This window comes from Rosa rugosa, chromosome 7 (assembly GCF_958449725.1).
Source record: "Rosa rugosa chromosome 7, drRosRugo1.1, whole genome shotgun sequence".
Taxonomy (NCBI): Eukaryota; Viridiplantae; Streptophyta; class Magnoliopsida; order Rosales; family Rosaceae; genus Rosa; species Rosa rugosa.
In genome coordinates, this window is record NC_084826.1 from 10732732 (window position 1) to 10748092 (window position 15361).

Sequence of the window (15361 nt, forward strand, 5' to 3'; positions counted from 1 at the left end):
GTATACGGTACCTAGGGTCCTACGAGTGCTAATACATGAAACCTTTGCAGTTCAAGATTGAGTCCCTGAAGATATCCCATATCTGAATTTGTCCGAAGTGCCCTTATTTTGCAGGACAAGAAAAAGATAGGCTATCCTTGCATGGGGCCTTGGGGGGGTATATTGCAATTTAATAGCTGTCCAATTCACAGCCTCAGAGTCACCGACCCCCTTCCCAATCAGAAGAGTAATGTCATGTCATGTGCAATTGTAACCTTCCCTTTAAACAAAGCTCTCATCTGAGCTACAACCAACACGACCACCATACTTCGAGCACGAGGGGGCCATCATTATCATAATTCGAATTGAATTTTCAATTCTTCACGAAGTAAATGCAGAGGATGAAGAAGAAGATGCCGCAAACCCAAAATCTAGCATATTTTACACGGTAGATAGGAAACGTATAAGAGACTCTTGAGTCAACATCCAGCATGAACCTTGTGAGCCTTTTTGATCAAACGAGTCTTTCAGGTCATCTCATTGAATCCTTAAATGCGTAATACACTTTAAATCTTTAAATGTGTAAAACACTTTAAATTAATGAACTGATTACCAATTATTGTGGAGTTTCAATGCTCAAAAATACTATGTGACACTTTGCTGTCAAGTTACCTTAGCGGTAAAATTGTGATTCTTACCAGACTACATTTTCGACTGTGTCGTATGACTTCACCTTATAATGGATCCCACCGTCTTCGATATTTTTTGAGCAGGAAACCTGAGAAATTCAAGATTCCTCTGCAGAGACTGAGTCTTATATATCAAAGAGCATTGAAAACATTCAGACTCTTCACACTGTGTCCCTTAAATAATAGACACTCCACATTGTGCTCATTAATTCTCAAATCTCATCTTCTTCTTCTTCCACATTGTGCTCATCAGTCTCATTGTTCCATTTTCAAAGCCACTATATTAAACAAGCCATGAAAGCTTGCATTTTCTGCAACTCCAAACCAAACCCATGTCTAAAGTTCCAGTCTTTCCTCCTACTTCTCACTCTCACTCTCACTTCCACTCTCTGTTCCTCTCAGAGCCCCTCACTTATTTTGCCCCTCAAAACCCAGGAAATTCCCTCTGGGTCCTTCCCGAAGTCCCCAAACAAGCTCCCATTTCACCACAATGTGACCCTCACCGTCTCCGTCACCGTGGGCACGCCTCCCCAGAACGTCTCCATGGTCATCGACACCGGAAGCGAGCTCTCCTGGCTTAACTGCAACAGAACCCGAAACTTCACGTTCGACCCGACCCGGTCCAGTTCCTACAAGCCCATCCCGTGCTCCTCGCCCACCTGCACGACCCGGACCCGGGACCTATCCATACCCGCCTCCTGCGACTCCAACAAGCTCTGCCACGCCACGCTTACCTACGCCGACTTCTCGTCGTCGGAGGGATGCCTCGCCGCCGACGCGTTCTCCATCGGTAGCTCCGGAACTTCGGGTCTGGTCTTCGGGTGCATGGACTCGATCTTCGACCCGAACTCCGACGAAGACTCCAAGAACACCGGGTTAATGGGCATGAACCGCGGCTCGCTCTCTTTCGTTTCCCAAATGGCCTTTACCAAATTCTCGTACTGCATCTCGGGCTCCGATTTCTCGGGAGTCTTGCTTCTCGGGGACGCCAATTTCTCGTGGGTCGCGCCGTTGAACTACACCCCGTTGATCCAAATCTCGACGCCGTTGCCGTACTTCGACCGCGTAGCCTACACCGTCCAGCTCGAAGGCATTAAGGTCGCGAACAAGCTCCTCCCGATTCCGAAATCCGACTTCGAACCGGACCATACCGGGGCGGGTCAGACCATGGTCGACTCGGGCACCCAGTTCACTTTCCTTCTCGGGCCGGTTTACACCGCACTCCGAACCGAGTTCTTGAACCAAACCGCCCACATTCTTCGGGTTTATGAGGATCCGAACTTCGTTTTCCAAGGAGCTATGGATTTGTGTTACCGGGTCGGGTTGAACCAATCCAAACTGCCACAGTTACCTTCCGTGACGCTAATGTTTCGGGGCGCCGAGATGAAAGTGTCGGGTAATCAGTTACTGTATCGGGTACGGGGCGAGGTCAGAGGGAGTGATTCGCTGTGCTGCTTCACATTTGGAAACTCCGACCTTTTGGGTGTTGAGGCGTTTGTGATTGGTCACCATCACCAGCAGAACGTGTGGATGGAATTTGACCTCCATAACTCTCGGATCGGATTGGCTGAGGTGCAGTGTGATTTGGCGGGTCAGAAATTTGGGCTCAATGTATAGTTCCTCCCGGACCCGGTCCAGTGTGGTTATTGTGATTGTGTGTAGGTAAGGACCTTGGTAGTTACAGTGGTCCTCGACTGTATCATCGTCATCATTATGTGGGCCTATCATCTAGGGTTGGTATGATGTGTGGACGGTTTTGATTGCTGCATGGTAGACTACTAAGAGTCGATTAGATTAGATGAAGTAGAAGGAGAATAAGAGTTGCAAAAATTTATTTTGCCAATTTATGTGTAGTGAGAGTTGAGTTTCGTGAAGTATGTATACTAAAGAATTATTTAAATAAACAGTTAAGTGAATTAACGGTTTATTTACATAATTCTTCTGTATACTTAGGTGTGTGAATCTGTGATTATAGTTGCAAAGTAATAATTTGTAGATGGAGATTTTCTATTTTTCTTTATCAGAATGGAGATTTTCTATCATTACCCAAATATGCCAAAACGAAAAAAATACGTCATGAAGTTTTTGACTATGGTTGAATCGGTAGACGAGCGGAGACAATGCCCTTCTCTTGCTCTCATTTGTATATGCCAATATGCATTATATTTACTTTTGACCAAATATATTTGTCAATCAACGTTATTAATTTTCTTTACAATGATGCTTATGAATCAAGGTTTAGCATCTCGTTTCCAAACAACTTTAATGACATACACTCACTCTTGCATTATTTTTGATCTTAGAGTATAACTTAATCCACGATAAATGGATAAGACATTGACATTAGGAAGAATGACGAAATATGAGTTGCACGCGATAGTAGGGGCATTCAGCAAGCACATCGCTCGGTAGTATCATGCTAACCTTAATACCAAAGATTTGAAGTGCATTATCTGACTTGTGGTTGTGGTTGTTTATGACTTTGTTCTGTCAACTTATTTTGTTAAATCTTTTGGTATTGCTTAGAGAAGTTGAGATACTATTTTGAGGAACAATCAATTTCAGCAGAAATTTTGGTTGGCATTCAATAGGAAATGACTAGTGAGCAACCAACATGATCAATGGCTGGCATCGTAAAAGTGCTTCATTATTAGAAAAGGTACATGACCGGTTTCAACTTGCTATGTTTTTCCGACCACCGATGGTCCATCACCACCTAAATATGTAAGGTCTTGCAGCCACTGTCATTTTCAATGATGATCGTATCTTAAGGTGAAGAACAATACCAACCTCTAACAACATTATACCAGAAGCTAGTACAGTAGTAAGGAAGGACGAGTTGAATCCAATGTCATTTTCTATTTACCTTCTGATAAAAGATGTTAAACAACAATAGGTATTGAGTTTAACTCAAAAGACCTTGATACAATTAGGAATAAGTCACTCACTCAAAAGATATGTCTATCAAGAAGTAATTTACTAGTGAGTATAACAACTTAATTATTTCTGGTGACTTGGGTCAAACACCCAAAAAAAAAAAAAATTAGAGGAAAATAGTATGTGTCTAAGTCTAAACCTCAACCAAATTATCAAACAAAGGGTTTGGTCATTTTAAGTAAAAAAGTCCAGCAGGCTAAAACCAAAGTGGCAAGAGGTAAGACCGTCAGATGAAGCTATAGACTAATAATTCTGTTTGAATCGAAACTTTTTTCAATCACTAAAACCTTCACATCACAAAATTTAGAATATTTAATCACGTGATTAGTTATTGTGAGATGAACGTTGTATACGTCTGTTAAATTAAAAAATTTCTCACTGTATCTAATCCCTGCTATCAATAGTTGTATGGCATCCTTTTCAATTATCTTTAGTTTCATTGAAAAAAAAAATTTATCAAACTGGATATTGATTGATCTCCTACGTAGGGTTGTTGTTTTTCAAATAATATTGGCAAATAAGACAATGTCGATTTCCATTAACATCGAAGCTGTTAAAATTGAACAAATGACAGCTAACAAGATATGGTGTAACACCTTCCTTCATTTTCCTTGATTTACAAGTATAAACGGTAGGAGGTTGAAGGCTACCAGGCAATCATGGACTTAAGGAAAATAGTACATGTCAAAACCTTAACTAAATCATAAAACAAGATCCGCTCACCTTTTACTTAACCAAAGTGGCAAGAGGCCGGATGAAACTGTAGACAAGCCATTCTGCTTGTATGAAAAACCTTTTCAATCACTTAAACTTTCAAATTATGAAATTCAGAAGATTTAATCACGTGATTAGTTATTGTGAGACAAACGTTGGATGCGTCTATTGAATTAAAAATTTGTCATGATATCTAACACTTTTAATATAGTTGTACGGCATCCTTTTCAATCTTTAGTTTCATGGGAAAAAAAAAAATCCCAAACTGGATGTTGATTGATCTGCTATATAGAGTTGTTAATTGCATTTCAAATGATGTTGGTAAATCAAACATTGTCGATTTTTAGAAAGGGTAGAATTAGATCAATTTCCATTAACATCAAAGCTGTTATACTATAGAGTACAAATGACAGCTAAAAAGATGGTGTAACACCTTCATTTTCCTTATTTAGCAAGTATAAACGGTAGGAGGTTGATGCTTCATATTTCTTCATTTCTTATTCATCTAATTCTCACTTCATTTGACATAAATGCCCGTGTAAACTGCAAAAAGCTGTTGATGTTTCAAATTTCTGCAAGTGGCAGTTCAGGAATTTCAAGTCATACCTTTTGAGAAACAATTAATTAATTTAATCTGGCTTGATCAGCACTCTAAAGTAAAGCCTGACCAGCAGCTCTCGTCTGGTTTGAAACATGTAATTGGTTGCTGAAGGCATAGGTTTACCCATACCAATCACCTAATTAACACATGCATACTAAGCCTATAAAATGCTTCATCAATCTGCTCTTTGCTCATCCAACGCAACTCCAATTCAGCAGTCTAGCTAGCTAATTGAGATCAGAGAAAGAAAAAATGGGTTCTAGTCTTCCTGCATCACCAGCATTGTCAATGGCTATGATCGTCTTTGCGATTTGCACGTTCTTTTGTGTACTACCGGAGCTAGCAGTGGCAAAGCATGCACGGGTTACCAGGCACTACAAGTTTAATGTATGTGTTCCATTTCATTTACGATATGGTGAAATATAATTAAGGGCCGGTTAACGTTTTTAGCTTATTGTTTTGCGCAGATCAAGTCTCAAAGTGTGACGAGACTTTGTAAAACGAAGAGCATTATAACCGTGAATGGGCAGTTTCCGGGGCCTAGAATCATAGCAAGGGAAGGTGACAGGCTAGTGATCAAGGTGGTCAATCATGTTCAAAACAATGTCACCCTTCACTGGTACGTGTTCACTTGATATGCATTGTTCGCTCATTCCTCAAAGTTTAAGTTTTTATTGTATGGTTTGTTGTCTTTGATCAAATGCTCAGTATCAGTTGACATTTTAATGACAGGCATGGAATTAGGCAATTAAGGAGTGGATGGGCAGATGGACCTTCATATATAACGCAGTGCCCAATTCAGACAGGGCAGACTTATGTGTATAACTTCACCATCATTGGCCAGAGAGGCACATTGTGGTGGCATGCACACATCTCTTGGCTTAGGGCAACCCTCTATGGACCTATTGTCATTCTCCCTAAAAAGCATGTGCCTTACCCATTCCCCCAACCCTTCAAAGAAGTCCCCATCATATTTGGTAAGTAGTTCAAGATCACAATCTTAATTTGATCGAAAACCCAACTAACTAAGAGTGTAAGATTAGCAACTAATCGATAATGGAATTTGTTTTGAACTTACAGGAGAATGGTGGAAAGCAGACACAGAAACAGTGATCAACCAAGGTTTACAAACAGGGTCAGGACCAAATGTCTCTGATGCCTACACCATTAATGGTCTTCCAGGACCATTGTCTAACTGCTCAGCCAAAGGTATTGATCGATTTGTCATCACTTCACAAATCGAAACGTGTAATATATATGGGGATCATATTTTCTTCATCACATTATACCTCATCATATCACTTGTTTTAACATAGTTCAATTTGAAATTAGAGCAATTTGCAGATTATTCATGTACAATTTTTCATTTCACAGATACATACAAGCTCAAGGTGAAGCCGGGGAAGACCTATCTGCTTCGTTTGATCAACGCTGCACTAAACAATGAGCTGTTCTTCAGCATTGCTAATCACACTTTCACTGTGGTCGAAGCGGATGCAGTGTATGTGAAACCTTTTAATACCAAAGTTGTTCTCATCACACCAGGACAGACCACCAATGTCATTTTGAGGACCAAATCCAAGTCCCCAAATGCCACATTTGTCATGGCAGCTAGGCCTTATGTCTCCGGCCCAGCTGCCTTTGACAACTCTACCACCACAGGTCTACTCGAATACGAAACTTCTGTCTCAAGCAAACACAACAAGAACAAGAACAAGAACAAGAAAAAGCTGCCTCTTCTCACACCAGTGCTTCCAAAGTTCAATGACACATCGTTTTCAATGAACTACAACAAGAAAATCCGCAGCTTGGCCAATCCCAAATTCCCATCTGCAAATGTCCCGAAAACCGTGGACAAAAACTTCTTCTTCACAGTTGGTCTGGGACTAACTTCATGCTCAAAGAACCAAAACTGCCCAGGCCCAAACAACACCAAGGTCGCCGCGGCAATCAACAATGTGTCATTTGTGCAACCTAATACTGCCCTTCTCCAAGCCCATTTCTTCAACAAATCAAAGGGTGTGTACACCACAGATTTCCCAGCCAACCCATTAATCAAATTCAACTACACAGGTACTCCACCAAGCAACATTGCTTTGAGCAGTGGGACTAAGGTTGTGGTGCTGCCATTCAATACTAGAGTGGAGCTTGTTCTGCAAGACACTAGCATTATTGGGGCTGAGAGCCACCCACTTCACCTCCATGGATTCAATTTCTTTGTGGTGGGTTTCGGATTTGGAAATTTCGATCCTAAAAACGACCCTAAAAAGTACAACCTTGTTGATCCTGCTGAGAGGAACACAGTTGGTGTGCCCTCTGGTGGGTGGGTTGCCCTACGCTTCCTCGCCGATAATCCAGGTAATTACTTATATGCCAAGTAACTAATTATGTTCTATACGGCATATTATGTTGTTAGATGTTAGTCCAGATTTTCTCGAACATTATATATTAGCTTATACATGCAATCTGATTTTGTATCTTTCTTTCTCTTTGGTGATGCAATAGGCGTTTGGTTTATGCACTGCCACCTAGAAGTGCACACCAGCTGGGGATTGAAGATGGCGTGGGTTGTCACTGACGGAAAGCGGCGCAACCAAAAGCTGCCTCCCCCTCCATCAGATCTTCCCAAATGTTAAGATCAGAATTTGCTCATAGGTTTTGTTACCATTTCATATTGTTTTGTCTTGTTGCTCCTCAAAAAAGAGTTTGTGACTAGAAAGGTTTCCAAGGCTTTTTAGGCCAAGATAGGAAAATAGTTTTCCTATCCTGTGAAAGAACTGGATATGGGAGTTTTGACTTGTAATGCCAGTGATTCTTGTACTGAATGCAATATATAGAATATCTGTTTCCTTCCAAGTACTATTTGTCTCTATTACAATACTTTACAACTCCAACTTAAATGTCATTTATGCTCACATCCATAATATCTCTCTCATCTTTTTTCTCTCAAAGTCTTAAGATAAGAAGGAAAAAATGATTATATCAAAATAATTTTTTTTGTTTTTTATTTTATAAGTTTACTATACACTCATTGAAATTCATGAATTTTAGTTTTTTACAATGTACGTCTAAAACTGTAAGAATTTTTTTTTTTTTATACTATGCTAAGGAAAAAAAAAAAAAAACTACATGAATTTCAAAAGTACTTCTCAAACCTTTTTTGAACTATTTGCAACCATAATGATTCTCTAACAACCGGTAGGATTTGGCTTAGTTTTGTATGACAACAACAACAATCGAAGAATAAGCTTCATTTTTTTATTGGTCATAAGGCAATTAAGTCCACTCTTGATAATAGAATCAATCAATTTTCCCCCTATGAAAGACTGTCAACTTCCTTGTTATTTGTGTTCCTCTACTGTTGAAAGTCATTAGTACCTCTTATGTGAAGATTAAGGATATCGTGAGTGTTTGAAGTGCCCAATGTTTTTCTTTGTTTTGGTACATAACTTTTTAATATCAAAAAGTAAATCGTACACATTCCCTAAGGACACAAAAAAATCAAACACTACATGTTTTGGTGAAAACTAATCTATCAAAAAGAACATATCAAATACAAAAACAATCATATATATATAATCTATCGACAATCATATTCGACGAGAACATTCCTTGGATGAGACTCCATCAGTCATTTTCCATTGCTTGTGTAGCTGCCATTAGGCCAGCAATCAACCTCTTTCTGTTGCTTGGGTTAGTTCGTTGGTGTGTCCCTTTAGAGTTTGTTTCTTCCATGAACGTACATTTTACCCAAGAAAGAAAGAAAAACAATAACCTACTAAAAGGTCCTACTTGTAGTAACAGAACTTCTCAAGGGTAATCCCGTAAATTAAAACCTCAACAGGCACAGTCTAGACTCTAGATTAACAAACTTCGTCACCAACCTCCAGAACTCTCTCCGCATTTTTTTCCAGCTAAAAAAAACGACACCCCCCCCACCACCGGGAGACGCCGTCGTTTTGGCGCCGGTGCCTCCGCCTCCGACGAAATTTCCCTCCTTTCTCACAAAAATGGCGCGAAGCGTCGGGTTCTCTCTGCCGGTGACCGTCGTCGTTGTCGCCATCGGCTACATCTACTTCTCCACCGTCTTCATTTTCGTAGACCGGTGGTTCGGTCTGTGGTCGTCGCCGGGGTTAATGAACGCCGCCATTTTCACCGCCGTGGCCGCCATGTGCGTCTACAACTACTCCGTCTCCGTGTTCCGGGATCCGGGTCGGGTCCCCTCCACGTACATGCCCGATGTCGAGGATTCCGAAAACCCTATCCACGAGATCAAGCGCAAGGTATCGAAATTCACATTCTTGAATTCTATATAATTTGAGTTCATTTCTTTTTCTGTTGATTTTATGTGGTTGAATTTGCTGATGGCAATTTTTTGTGTATGAAATGCTGATCAAATAAAGCTATGTTATGTTTTGGTGAATCGTATTTGGCTCGAGAAAAAATCAGTGGTGTTTGGTTTTGGATTGAATTGTTAGATGTTGTAAATTGTGGTGACAATGAGTTATGAGTTGTTTATACTTTAGCTGAGCTGATTCGGAGTGAGGGGAATCAGCAGAACAACATTTTCGAGTGTGTGTTAGTAGCGGATTTGCTTGAAAGTTATACACTTGAGGTCTTGGTGACAAATCATGATTACATAGAAAAGAATCATAACCATTAATATGGATTTAAAAGGAAGAAAATAATTTTGATAGGCGGTGAAGTGAGCATTTGTTCTTCAAACCGTATAAATCTTTGAACTATTTTAAGTTATGGAAAAGCTGCCAAATATGCCAAGGAATATGTAGTCGATGAGGAAGTAGATAAGTGGGATGCTAAGCTCTGGGGGACATGTGATTCCTAGTTCCAAAGCTTGTCGTCGCCCGAGTCTTTAAATAGCATTGTCTTGTGTCAGCTTTTATGTTCGATGGAAAGATGATATACATGATTATGATTATTTTGTCGTGATCTTTGATCTCCCACATGAAATGTTAAATTGTGTTGGAATCAAAACCGGTCGAATAGGGTTTGCTCACCCTTCTTCTCTCTCTATCACTTCCTCATGGATATGCATGTTCAGTTGTTTTGACAACAGTGCAATGACGTTGTGTTAAATTAGCGGGGCCAATGCACGTGTGCGTCAGTATGCTTCAAAGCTGATATGCGCAGGCTAGATCATAACATTTGAGTGTGTGTAGATCAAAGATCACGACAATAATCTTAATCATGTATCTCATCTTTCCATCAAAAATAGAAGCTGATACAAGACAATGCTATTTAAAGACCCAGAAACGACAAGTTCTGGAACTAGGAATCACATGTCGTGCAGAGCTTAGCAGAGGTTTGATCCCACTTATCTACTTGCTCATCCACTACATACTCCTTGGCATATTTGGCAGCTTTTCCATAACATACAAAGGTTCAAAGATTTGTACTGTTTGACACACAAATGCTTACTTCGCTCTCAAGATATTAATGGTTATGATTCTTTTCTATGTAAGCATGATTTGTTACCAAGACCTAAAGTGTATAACTTTCAAGTGAATCCACTACTAACCCACCTGAAATGTGAAACTGTGTTGGATTCAAAACCAGTCGAATAGGGTTTTCTCTTCCTTCTTCTCTGTATCACTTCCTCTTGGATTTGCATGTTCAGTAGTTCTGAGTTCTGACAACAGTGCAATGCCATTGTGTTAATGAGTGGGGTTGCAGTGAAGTGAACATTTGTTCCTCAAACAGTAAAACTCTTTGAACTTTTGTAAGTTATGGCAAAGCTGGCAAATATGCCATGAAATGTGTAGTCGATGAGCAAGTAAATAAGTGGGATCAAACCTCTGCTTTAATGTTTGCTAAGCTATGGGGGACATGTGATTCCTAGTTCCAACACTCGTCATTTCCAGGTCTTTAAATAGCATTGTCTTGTGTCAGCTTCTATTTTCGATGAAAGGATGAGATACATGAGTAAGATTATTGTCGTGATCTTTGATCTCCCACATGAATGTGAAACTGCTATGTTGGAATCAAAACCAGTCGAATAGGGTTTGCTCACCCTTCTTCTCTCTATCACTTCCTCTTGGATATGCATGTTCAGTTGTTCTGACAACAGTGCAATGACGTTGTGTTAAATCAGTGGGGCCAATGCACGTGTGTGTCAGTATGTTTCAATGCTGATATGCGCAGGCTAGATCATATAGATGCACAAAACTAAACTGAAAAGTTATATATGGAAAACTAACCAAATCTATCCTATTATATTCACTTTTACTTTTCAGCTTTGATATTCGGTTATTCAGACTTGGCTGCATCTGTTCAGTCAGTTTTCTGCAGAAAATACCAACTTTTTATAGTACATATCTTTCAGTATGCTCCAAGTATGATATTCTCAGGGTATGATCTTCATAGAGAGGCACAGAAATCAATGGCAAATATACATCTGGAAACTAACCAACTTTATGTGTTGTGTCCATTGTTGGGATGGATTACAGTCATTACACTAACCGTAAAGATCACAACAACATAAAGAACACACTAAAATTGGATTTATTGGGCTACTACGTCTACTTAGAAGCTCTGAGGTATTTTTACTTTGTAAAAAGAGAAGATACAAGTTATAAGAGTCTGGCTCAGGAAGTTAGCCATCAACTGGAGGTAAGCGTGACCTCCTTCTATAGGAACCAAGGACCCCTTACATTTTGTACAATAGCCATGCTGGCTGGTAAATGAGCGTGGCACAACAATACATGATAGATGGGCTAGGGGTAACACACTTAATACAAAAATATGGGTGAGGGCTGATCATACACTGTAGCAATTATCAACTACTGACATTTAACCTCTCTGATTTTATCATTAGTTCATCTAGTCATTCTAATTTGCATAAAGTGCCAACTTCTCTTAGGGTAGCATTAATGAACTTTGAGATGTTTGATGCTGTCCACCATTTGGGTGTGGATACACAGAAACTTAAAATTTTATTCTTCTGGATAGTATGCAGTTATCAAGCTAGACTGCGCTTATGTTGCCACATGTACTTCTGCTTGACTGTTCTTTCATGATAACCAAGCTATCGCTCAATATGGTGCCTCATTATTTTTATTAACAATTTATTCTTGTGTCAGTCTTATTATTATTATTATTATTTTTTAATTATGTTCTGTAGGTACACGTGGAAATAAACAGATTATGTTTTTAAATCAAATTGCCTTCTTTCAATTGATAAGAGGTTTCACCTGAAGTGGCTGTCCAGCATGTTTGTTAATATTCACAAAAAAAAATAATAATAATAAAGAGAGAGTGATACAGTTTGGAACTATTCTTAGGAACATGTAATCTTGCGATGGGATAGGTTGTAGCAAATTGTGAATCTTTTCCTGTAGCAATCTTTCAATGCGATGGATTGTAGCAAAGTGTGAGTCTTTTCTAGTAGATGATTGTTGGGTGGAATGACTTTGCAGGGAGGGGATTTGAGATATTGCCAAAAGTGTTCTCACTATAAGCCAGCTCGTGCACATCATTGTCGTGTATGCAAGAGATGCATTTTACGAATGGTAGGCTTATCTGTGTAGTTAATTTTCTTGGATGTCCTGGATAATCTATTAAAGTATAAGTACTGCCTCTTGGTTGCCAGGACCATCATTGCATATGGATTAATAATTGCGTCGGCCATGCAAACTATAAGGTCTTCTTTGTGTTCGTTGTGTATGCTGTTATAGCATGCCTATATTCCCTGGTAAATTACTTATTTTCCTTGACTTGGTCATTTTACTCTTTTTTCTTACTATGCGGTAATTCAATTTTTTTTTTTTGGTGTGTGTGTGTGGGGTGGTGTTTGGTCAACATTAAAGACATGTACTGCCAGATAATTTCTTTTCCTATATTAAAAGTGGAAACTATGCGTTTTGAGCTTATATTAATGAGATGCGGCTTCCTTTTTAGTGAAAACATGATAAATTTAAGATGATTTTTGTATTTTATTGTCATTATTTTCAATATTGGTTCTGGGCTTACAATTTTTCAGGTGTTGCTATTGGGTAGTCTAGCTAATGATTTTGAAAAGGATGAGGAGCAAAGTGCAGACTCTTTTACAACTGTATATGTAAGGTTACCCTTTGGCATTATGTTTTAGCCATGCATTCACTACCGTTTGCTTATGTTTATTCTTTTTATATTTGTTTTCAGATCATTTCTGGGCTATTGCTATTTCCCTTGTGTGTAGCACTGAGTGTTCTATTAGGTTGGCATATCTACCTCATTTTGCAAAACAAGACCACAATTGAGGTTATTAGGAATTACTAAATTGTCTATCATTCTATTATGATCAATTGAAAATTTATTCCAAGATTAATTGCAATTTATCTTGGAATAAATTTTTTAATGGTTCAGCTGTTTGGTTGCAACCTGATTTAGAAATCTGCACCACTAATTCATTGGCACTTATATCTATTTTTCTAACAGTACCATGAAGGGGTAAGAGCTATGTGGCTTGCAGAGAAAGGAGGACAAATCTATTCACATCCATATGATCTTGGTACCTATCAAAATTTGTCAATGGTATTTCCCTTACTCTTTCCTTTTGCTCATCAAAGTATCTGTGCTCTGTTGTTAAATGGGTGAAGGGACTGCTTCTTTTGCTTACTTTACTTGATATAAGTTCTTATTTTTGTAATTTCTGCACTGTCGCCCCCCTCCTACACCCAAAAAAAAAAAAAAACACCACCACACACACACAAACAAACTTGCTGTGCATCTAAAATGCACGAAAGCTCCAGCAAATGTCTTTGCACATTCTTAAAGGCATTAGCTTTCAGTACATTCTATTCATTCTGTATTTATATATTTCTTGTGTCTCTTTGGGGTGGAATGTTATCTCTTATGAATCAGGGATTTATCTTTTGTGTTGGGCATCCATTACATTCTAGTCATGTCTAAACTGCTGTAGGTACTGGGTCCAAATATCTTTAGTTGGTTACTCCCCACATCAGGACATATTGGATCAGGACTTCGCTTTCGTACAGCCTACGATTACCCTTCCAGTGGTTCAACGTCAAAATGAAATTTTCTTGGTCCATCATCTTGGTGTGCATTGGTAGGACAAGGCTTACCTAGTGTGATGGATTATATAGGGTTTGATGTCGCGCGGTGATGTCTGGCAGTCCTTTTCAAATGTCCTCCTTGGAGTCACTCCAAAACAAGAAAAGGGCTTTTCTTTGTCTCCTACTAATGCAAATCACAGTCTTGGAGATCCTGAAACTGTTTCCTTTTCAAGTAACACGATTTTATGGAGGCAATGGAGTATAGGGTCCTTGACTCCTTGTCCATAGCCAAACCTAGTCAGTCTTTGAGAAACTAGACAAAAGATATTTCTCCTTTTGTTCGGGTAGTTACTCCAAAATTATAGTTTACACTTCACAAAATGGTCTCAGCTGATAGGTTTGTACAGAGAGGGTATCAGCATTCCAGCTTAACATTATGTAGAGGAGACAGGGGGCTGTTTGTGTAACTTAGAAGAGTTGTAATCCTTTGTAACATGAAACAATAATGGAAACGATGGTTCACTTATTGGTTTTCAGAATCGTCGTGTTCAATTGACGCTATAAAGTTTGAGGATCAAATCCAAATTGTCATCTCTCTGTTATATATTTTGGGTTTAAGTTCGTAAGTGATTTTGACACACACTTTCCAACATTTTCTACAAGTTGTACTATTGACAGGTCAGGTACAAGTATGAAACTGGACAACCAAAATCACTTTTGCGTAACTTTTAAGTTATAGTTGCTACAGAGTAATTTTGTGGTCTTCCATCCGGATTCGGCTTCTCTGCTAGAATTCATTTTGCTAGGATCTGCTTGGATAACACTCTCAGCTCGCCACGTGTTACTGGTTCAATCTAAGGGCTATAATGCTTACAACACAGAAAGCCTGGACTCCTCGCATCTCCCTCTCTCTCTTCGCCCAATTTCCTCCTTCCTCTCATCGGACCCCCTTCATCATCTAGTCGTGAACTGAAGCCGAGTCCGATCTCTCGACTCCTCACTTAACTCTCAAGATTTTCCAAATGATGGGGAAGACTCACACTGTGGTGATGAATGATTTGACCTCAGAGTTCAATTTCTTCTTCTTTTTGCCATCTGTGGTGAAGCATATCACAGAATCGTGTAGATATTAGGCTTTGTACAGCTTGCTGTCTTCTTCTGCAGTTTGGGAGTTTCATCAGTTTGTGGAACTGTTTTTTCTGTTCATCAGTTTGTGGAACAAAGATGCTTGTTTGTGGAACTGTTATTTAACTCTCCGCTTTTATAGTTTAAGCATTACCTATTTGATAATGAACTGTACAAGTTTTAGTTTTCTGCAGAAAGTTGCAGAACTTGAGTAATTTGACCATCAGTTTTTAGTTTTCTGCTCAATTTGTTGTGTATGTATGGGAGTTTTGGTTAGCCACTTTTGAGTTTCAAAGTGGAAG

The 15361-nt window shown here is 39.2% G+C and overlaps 3 protein-coding genes across 4 annotated transcripts; all 3 read left to right on the plus strand.

Annotated features, from left to right (window-relative positions):
- Positions 1-754: 754 nt before the first annotated feature.
- Positions 755-2710, plus strand: LOC133721646 (aspartic proteinase PCS1). Its single transcript, XM_062148323.1, has one exon. The coding sequence runs from the start codon at positions 963-965 to the stop codon at positions 2283-2285; it is 1323 nt and encodes a 440-aa protein (XP_062004307.1). The 5' UTR covers positions 755-962; the 3' UTR covers positions 2286-2710.
- Positions 2711-5100: 2390 nt separating this feature from the next.
- On the plus strand, positions 5101-7776 carry LOC133721043 (laccase-17-like). Its single transcript, XM_062147559.1, has 6 exons — positions 5101-5307; positions 5388-5539; positions 5653-5897; positions 6001-6129; positions 6295-7278; positions 7426-7776. The coding sequence occupies exons 1-6, from the start codon at positions 5173-5175 to the stop codon at positions 7554-7556; spliced, it is 1776 nt and encodes a 591-aa protein (XP_062003543.1). The 5' UTR covers positions 5101-5172; the 3' UTR covers positions 7557-7776.
- Positions 7777-8792: 1016 nt separating this feature from the next.
- LOC133722157 (probable protein S-acyltransferase 16) lies at positions 8793-15297 on the plus strand. 2 transcript variants are annotated; one of them, XM_062148980.1, is made up of 7 exons: positions 8793-9203; positions 12357-12449; positions 12530-12631; positions 12920-12997; positions 13081-13179; positions 13357-13452; positions 14598-15297. In XM_062148980.1, exons 1-7 carry the CDS (start codon positions 8931-8933, stop codon positions 14607-14609), a joined length of 753 nt encoding a protein of 250 aa, XP_062004964.1. In that variant the 5' UTR covers positions 8793-8930; the 3' UTR covers positions 14610-15297. The 2 variants fall into 2 exon arrangements, with proteins under 2 accessions (XP_062004964.1, XP_062004963.1); XM_062148979.1 differs by lacking the exon at positions 14598-15297 and adding an exon at positions 13841-14536 and having other exon boundaries at positions 8794-9203.
- Positions 15298-15361: the final 64 nt, after the last annotated feature.

Coding starts and splice junctions, on each gene's coding strand:
- LOC133721646 (XM_062148323.1), top strand. CDS start 963: ATGAAAGCTTGCATTTTCTGCAACTCCAAACCAAACCCATGTCTAAAG.
- LOC133722157 (XM_062148979.1), top strand. CDS start 8,931: ATGGCGCGAAGCGTCGGGTTCTCTCTGCCGGTGACCGTCGTCGTTGTC. Junction 12,450..12,529: donor AGAGATGCATTTTACGAATG/GTAGGCTTATCT, acceptor CTTGGTTGCCAG/GACCATCATTGCATATGGAT. Junction 13,453..13,840: donor CCTATCAAAATTTGTCAATG/GTATTTCCCTTA, acceptor AAACTGCTGTAG/GTACTGGGTCCAAATATCTT.
- LOC133721043 (XM_062147559.1), top strand. CDS start 5,173: ATGGGTTCTAGTCTTCCTGCATCACCAGCATTGTCAATGGCTATGATC. Junction 5,308..5,387: donor CCAGGCACTACAAGTTTAAT/GTATGTGTTCCA, acceptor TGTTTTGCGCAG/ATCAAGTCTCAAAGTGTGAC. Junction 5,540..5,652: donor AACAATGTCACCCTTCACTG/GTACGTGTTCAC, acceptor TTTTAATGACAG/GCATGGAATTAGGCAATTAA.